Source organism: Drosophila elegans, unplaced genomic scaffold (assembly GCF_018152505.1).
Source record: "Drosophila elegans isolate 14027-0461.03 unplaced genomic scaffold, ASM1815250v1 contig_524, whole genome shotgun sequence".
Lineage (NCBI taxonomy): Eukaryota > Metazoa > Arthropoda > Insecta > Diptera > Drosophilidae > Drosophila > Drosophila elegans.
In genome coordinates, this window is record NW_024545907.1 from 743,018 (window position 1) to 751,067 (window position 8,050).

The 8,050-nt window shown below is 48.4% G+C and overlaps 1 protein-coding gene across 1 annotated transcript; it reads left to right on the plus strand.

The window, feature by feature from the left end:
• The first annotated feature begins 2,191 nt into the window (after positions 1-2,191).
• LOC121467712 lies at positions 2,192-5,175 on the plus strand. Its single transcript, XM_041709972.1, has 2 exons — positions 2,192-2,973; positions 3,036-5,175. The coding sequence occupies exons 1-2, from the start codon at positions 2,192-2,194 to the stop codon at positions 5,173-5,175; spliced, it is 2,922 nt and encodes a 973-aa protein (XP_041565906.1).
• The last annotated feature ends 2,875 nt before the right edge of the window (positions 5,176-8,050 follow it).

Here is an 8,050-nt window from a genome sequence, read left to right on the forward strand (position 1 = left end):
ATCGCCACTAATAATGCCATTATTAGCAGTGCAAGCGATGGTCATTTTTGTTATTTCTCAGGTCACTGTGCACATAAGAACAGGGGAGTGCGGGTGTAGTATATAAGCATCCGTATCAGCCTCGAGCGTGAGCGAGAAATGTTGGTCAACAGTTGCAAGCGCTTAACAGCAGCGGAGCAGATACCGTTTAAACGTTGAAGCAGCATCGGGGTGAAGAGCTGTCAGATGTAAGCGTTGAACAGCAGAGCATCAGCAGGCAGACAGCGTGTGAGCGTTGAAGAGCAGCAGCAGCGGTACAGAGAGCGGTCGGATGTGAGCGTTGAGCAACCGATCGAAACAAGTGCAACGAATGCAGCTTCGCGTAAATGTACGCGGTGAGCACTAAGAGCGCAGTGTCACTAACAGCACCAAACTTTAGGATTAGCGGTAAACGCTGACCAAGCAGAGCAATAAAAAAAATAGTCAATTGGCAGCTTGTTTTAATTTAAATAAACCGTCATTAACTTTTAATGTCTATATGTAATACGTATTTATGTAGGTAGTAGGGTTACTGACAAGACAACCGAGTTAGGCAAAATACGTAAAACATCGAAAGAACACAGTGTGAAAGAGGAGCGTCGAATTACACGTCAGATTAGATGAAACTCTCTGCAGCGAATTGAATGCGACCGCTACATAATTTTCTTGTCCTGGCAAATATTTAATCTGATAATCAAATTCGTTTAATATTATTTTCCGTCGTTGTAGTTTTATATTTTGTTCTTTTATGTTTTTCAGCCACACTTAAGGCTTATGATCGCTTAATATTTCAAAAGACTTTCCGAGGGTTTTTCTTTAGTATTAATTATGGCACCATTCTTTAATTTGTGACGCTCAGGAGCGCACAAAGTAGATATAATAACATAAGCTATAGATAGTCGTTAAGTAGGCAAGAAGCCGAAATAGTTATAAGTTCAATACCAAAAGGCAAGAAGCCGAAATAATTATAAGTTCAAAGGCAAGAAGCCGAAATAAATTTAAGTTAAATGAAAATATTCAAATTTAAATATCCGGGCGGGCGCGCCAAACAAAGGAAACGGTCACACTGACCAATAGCCACCACAAGCCACACGCGGTATGGCCATGGCTGTAGGATTATGAAACTACAGTCACACTGGCGAGGGCCGGGAGGATATAAAAAGAGCGCCGGGGCCCAGACAGATGACTCTGCGGCCGACGGCGATCGGAGAAGGTAAGGCTTACCCTTTGGCGTGAGCTAACTTCTCTGGGAGTTAACTGCGGAGTCTTTTTCGGGATAGGGTCTAGTACCCCGTCCACCCAATACATTGTAGTTAGTTGTTCCCCCCCTTCCCCTTCTTCCCAACACCCTAAGGACCGGCCGTCATCAGTGATAACCGACCTTTGGGATCCCACACCCCAAGACCGACCGTCATTAGTGACACCCGATCTTCTGGGGACTCCACCACTCGGTCCTCCGAGGCGCTCCTCGGCCGTCTGCCGAACCGATCCCACCTGGTTCTCACCCGGGTTGCGTCGGTCCGCAACGCGCCCTGACCACCACTCGGTTCTCCGAGGCCCACCGGCCCTGCGTGCCCGGACTAGGACCGATCAGATCGGTGAGGCCGACCCCTCGTGGTCGCCACCCTCTTCTCGAAACTGGTAGCCCCAAGCGACTCCACCCTCTTCTCGGAACTGGTAGACCCAAGCCGCCTCCAAACTGTCTTATCTTCCTAGACATAAGCATAGCCAAGAGGGACGTGGCTTTTCCTTTCTCATCCACAGGGTACCCGCCGCCGCCACCGCCGCCGACGCCGCCGCCGTCGCCGCCGCCACCGCCGCCGACGCCGCCGCCACCGGGACGACGACGCCCAACGACGACGCCGAACGACGACACAGAAGACCTCAGCAACCTACGGGCGGACGAGCCCCTGCAGCACGAACTGTATATATATCTATATATCCTATGTAACGAATAATTCTTAATAAACGCATACCGATTCGATTTCACTGAACCCGCTTACGTGTCATACTCCGGGAACCGGGTCGACCTCTTACAGCAACCACTCCTGACATAAATAAATGTTGGAACGAGCCCCTGGACACCGTTGAACTACCTCAGCAAAGCAGGATCGTTACATGGCGCCCGAGCAGGTTAAAGTGGTTGCAAAGAGAAAGACATCGGTACAGAGTTATGTCGACGTGGGTGTACCTAGCAACTAAGGCGGATCTGATCAAGTACGCAAGAGAGTTCGGATTAGACACAACAGGAAAAGTGGAGGAGCTAAGACAGATACTGTCAGCATTCGCAAAGAACCCAAACCACACGGAGACGATCATGCAAAGACTAGGAGTACTAACAGAGAAGCACAGGAAGGAAAAAGGAGCAACGGATCAGAACAGCACACCAGCGGAGGAACTCAACACGATGGCGAACCAGATCGACATACGGGTCAAACAAACCAACACCCCACCACGGCGGGAATCGGAAACTCCAGACATACCGGACAGAAAGGTAGAAGTGGAAATCTTAGACCGAGTAAGGAGTTGGGGGATCCGCTACCAAGGAGCAACCAATCCCTTGGAATTCATCAGCAAGATGGAGGAATGGACCAAAGGCTACGGCATACACAAGGATGCCCTGATCCAGACGATGCCATTCATCCTAGAAGGAGTAGCAGTGGACTGGTGGAACACCACACCGAGCCAGATAAGGACATGGGAGGACCTCAGGGAGGAACAGTTAGAATATTTTTTGCCACCAAGATATCAGGAACAGTTGGAAACACAAATCACTCAACTACGGCAGCGAGAAACAGAACCAACAAGGGAATACGCAATGAACCTGAGGAAAATAATGAGATTTACAGAGTATTCAGAAGAGACAAAGCTGGACCGAATATACAGAAACTGCAGAAGTAAAATAAAGCTCTACACGAGACGGTCGGGATTTAAAACATTGACAGAATTCCTGAGGTTGGCAGAAGAAGTGGAAGAAATTGAAACTATGGAAGGAACCAATAGACCAATAACAACAGGAAACCAGAACTTTACGTCGGAAATCTGCATAAGATGCGGAGGAACAGGGCACGCCGCAAGAACCTGCACAAACCCCCCAAGACTGTTTTGCTGGGTATGCGGCAGAAATGGAACAAGAACAACGGAATGTTGCCGAGCTGGAACGGGAAACGCCAGAGGCCTGAGCAGGTAACGCTGGTAGCTCAGGACCAAAAACAAATACCAGCGACAGGGGAACAATTAAGTTGTGACGGATTCCAAATATTTGCCACGGTAAAAATCGGACCAGTAAAAGCAAAAGGAACAGTGGACACAGGAGCGTCACGGAGTGTGATCAGCAAGAGAAGATACAACGAATTGAGAAAATATGGAAAATGGAGGAAGGAAAGGACAGAAATAACATTAGCGAACGGATCAAAGCAAAGATCGGATGGAGACTTTACTACCAACATACAGTTCGCAGGAGAAGAATTCGAGTTGGATTTCCTCATCTTAAACCAGGTGACAGGAGGAATATTATTAGGAATAGACTTTCTGGCCAAAACACGCACAAGAATCCAATGCGGCAATCTGGAATTAGATATCACCGAGGCAGAGACAACAGAAGGCGAAATAGAACCCGAGCAGAGCACAGACGATACGGAACCGACGGAGGAGGAAATCAGCAAATTTCTGGAACAACAAAGGCAAGTATTCGAGGGAATGAAGGGAACCAGTAATATCACGACACATAAAATTTACATGAAGGACGACAGACCGGTAAAACAACGATACTACCCACTGAACCCGAAACAACAAGCGATAATAAATGAACAAGTGGATGAATTGCTAGCACTAGGGTTGATTGAACCATCACACAGTCCATACAGCGCGCCAGTAGTATTGGTAAAAAAGAAGAACAACGAGTGGAAAATGTGTGTGGACTATCGGCTGTTGAACGAAAGAACGGAAAAAGACGCCTACCCTGTACCAAGGATGGACTTTATATTAAACCAGCTAAGAGAAGCAAAGTTCATAAGCACGCTAGACCTGAAATCGGGGTATTGGCAGATACCAATGGAAGGTCTCAGTCGACAATACACAGCGTTCACAGTACCGGGACGAGGCTTGTTCCAGTGGAAGGTCATGCCGTTCGGACTCACGACAGCACCAGCCACATTCCAGAGAGCTCTAGACAAGGTCATAGGCCCAGAGATGGAGCCATTCGCGTTCGCATACCTGGACGATATCGTGGTAATCGGAAGAAACAAAAAAGAACACTTGGAGAAATTAAGAGAGGTTTTCAGAAGGTTGCAAGCGGCAAACCTAAAGATAAATGCAGAAAAGTGTCATTTCTTCCAAACCGAGCTAAAATACTTGGGACACATTGTAACCGACAGAGGCATCAGGACGGACCCGGAGAAAGTGGCAGCCATTCGAGAATTACCAGCCCCAAAAGGCACTAAGGAAGTACACAGCTTTTTAGGGATGGCATCATGGTACAGGAAATTCACCCCAGGGTTCACAGAGAAAGCAAGCGCCCTACAAGAACTGGTAAAGAAAGGAAAAAAATTCGAATGGCGGACAGAACATCAAGAGGCGTTCGAGAAGATTAAAGAAAGTTTAACAATGGCACCAGTACTAGCATGCCCAGACTTCACCAAACAATTCAAACTACAAACGGACGCAAGCGAGCTGGGGATAGGAGCAGTATTAACCCAGGAAGACGCCGAGGGGGAACATGTCATCTCACACGCAAGCCGAAAGCTGAGCAAGGAAGAGCAAAACTATAGCGCCACAGAAAAAGAGTGCCTGGCAATCTACTGGAGCATCAACAAATACAAAATGTATCTGGAAGGATACCGATTTGTAGTGGTGACGGATCACCTAGCGTTGAAATGGCTAAACTCCATAGAAAGCCCTTCAGGGAGGGTAGCCAGATGGGCGCTCGGACTACAACCGTTCCAATTCGAGATTAGATACCGAAAAGGAAAATTGAACGCAGTAGCAGACGCATTGTCCAGGGCCCCACCAGTAGAAATAAAGTCCGCGAATTGTCAGGGCGACTGGTTGAAGGAGGCATACGAGGAGGCGCAGAAAGACCCGAGCATCACAGAATTCAGAATAGAAGGAGAAAGACTCTACAAAAGATGCGGGAGAGAAAGGGACAGACAACCATAGAAGCTGTGCATTTCACAAAGAGAGATTCAAACGGTGCTTAAAGAAAACCACTGCAACACAACAGCGGGGCACATGGGGATATTAAAAACACAGAGGAAGATTATGCAACGATATTTTTGGCCCGGAATGCGGAAGGACATTGTCAAATTCGTAAAGGCGTGCGAGAGCTGCCAGCGATACAAATTGTCTCAACAAAAAACCGCAGGGAAAATGCTGACAAGAATAACCGAAGCACCATGGGAAACCGTATGTGTCGACTTCGTCGGACCTCTACCGCGCACGAAGCATGGAAACACCACACTAATAGTGATAGTGGATAGATTTTCTAAATGGACTGAACTCGCGGCAATAAGGAGCGCAACGGCAGAGGCATTCCTGAAAATATTTCGTGAACGGATAATCGCCAGAGTAGCACCGAAATATGACGGGCCGTGGGTAGTAGACAAATTTTGTTCACCGGTGATAGTTATATTAAAAAATTGTAAATCGAAGAAAGCAAAACGCGCATACATCGGAGATGTAAAAATGTATATTGACACTAACCATGAACTAACCAACCGGGATAAGAAAGAAACAAAAAGTAACTCAAACGATGTATTTTTAATTTCAGAAAACAACAAAATGAACAAATTCGACGCCACAAAGAAGAAGTTCCGGGAGAGCAGCACACGGCTGCAGCAAGAAAGGCGAACGGCGAGGTTGATACCGGCGAGACCAGCAGGGGCGGACATACGGGTCAGGACAGCACCGACTCACCTCAGACCACCAATGTGCAGGCTAGCTCTGGCACAAAGAGAAGGGCAGTCACGACCAGAGGAGCGACAGACAGCCCAACCGCCAGCAAGAACGGCCGTGGCGACCAATAGAAGCGGACGGACCCGGATCGCCCATGTTCCTCGCAGCTCTCTGGAGGCAGTGACCGACGGAAGTGTCCAGGAAGAACGGGCAAGGACACCGTCGCCAGACCGGGACATCCTGGAGCTACACCCGATGGACATGGATACACAAGCGGCGGATGCACAGGCAGAGGAAGCAACACCAAGCCAGGAGACAGAGGCACGCCCAGACGCACAGGCGCCACGAGTGGAGTGTTTCACAAACGATATGGGGTGGATCGTACCCAGAGATGCGACGATGTCAGCCAGGGCGGTCAATGAAATCAAAGAGAGATGGAACAGGAGGAGAAAGGGAAAACAGCAGAGTATCCTAGTGAAGGACGACCAGAAGACGTGGAAGGCCATCTTTGGAAGGGGAAGCCGCATCACGATAAGACACTTCGTGCCTTCGCAAGAGGGGGGAGGTGTGACGCTCAGGAGCGCACAAAGTAGATATAATAACATAAGCTATAGATAGTCGTTAAGTAGGCAAGAAGCCGAAATAGTTATAAGTTCAATACCAAAAGGCAAGAAGCCGAAATAATTATAAGTTCAAAGGCAAGAAGCCGAAATAAATTTAAGTTAAATGAAAATATTCAAATTTAAATATCCGGGCGGGCGCGCCAAACAAAGGAAACGGTCACACTGACCAATAGCCACCACAAGCCACACGCGGTATGGCCATGGCTGTAGGATTATGAAACTACAGTCACACTGGCGAGGGCCGGGAGGATATAAAAAGAGCGCCGGGGCCCAGACAGATGACTCTGCGGCCGACGGCGATCGGAGAAGGTAAGGCTTACCCTTTGGCGTGAGCTAACTTCTCTGGGAGTTAACTGCGGAGTCTTTTTCGGGATAGGGTCTAGTACCCCGTCCACCCAATACATTGTAGTTAGTTGTTCCCCCCCCCTTCCCCTTCTTCCCAACACCCTAAGGACCGGCCGTCATCAGTGATAACCGACCTTTGGGATCCCACACCCCAAGACCGACCGTCATTAGTGACACCCGATCTTCTGGGGACTCCACCACTCGGTCCTCCGAGGCGCTCCTCGGCCGTCTGCCGAACCGATCCCACCTGGTTCTCACACGGGTTGCGTCGGTCCGCAACGCGCCCTGACCACCACTCGGTTCTCCGAGGCCCACCGGCCCTGCGTGCCCGGACTAGGACCGATCAGATCGGTGAGGCCGACCCCTCGTGGTCGCCACCCTTCTCATTCCCTGGTAGACCCAAGCGGCCTCCACCCTCTTCTCGAAACTGGTAGCCCCAAGCGACTCCACCCTCTTCTCGGAACTGGTAGACCCAAGCGGCCTCCAAACTGTCTTATCTTCCTAGACATAAGCATAGCCAAGAGGGACGTGGCTTTTCCTTTCTCATCCACAGGGTACCCGCCGCCGCCACCGCCGCGGACGCCGCCGCCACCGGGACGACGACGCCCAACGACGACGCCGAACGACGACACAGAAGACCCCAGCAACCCACGGGCGGACGAGCCCCTGCAGCACGAACTGTATATATATCTATATATCCTATGTAACGAATAATTTTTAATAAACGCATACCGATTCGATTTCACTGAACCCGCTTACGTGTCATACTCTGGGAACCGGGCCGACCTCTTACAGCAACCACTCCTGACATAAATAAATGTTGGAACGAGCCCCTGGACACCGTTGAACTACCTCAGCAAAGCAGGATCGTTACAAATTTCATTGTCATTAGTTTTACAATATGTGCAAAGTCAGGTATGAATTTTCGATAAAATCCACACAATCCTAGAAACGAATTAATTTTTTTTGGTGTATTATGGTATTGGGAAATTGATATGGCACTTATCTTTTTTGGATTCGACTTATACCTGTAGTAGTTACTATGTGGTTAAAAATTCTGTTTCTTTTCTCATAAATTCACATTTGTCTAGTTGTAATTTTAAATTTGCATCACGTAATTTTTAAATACATTTTTCAATGAAAAAATATGTTCTTCCAATGAAGTAGAGAAT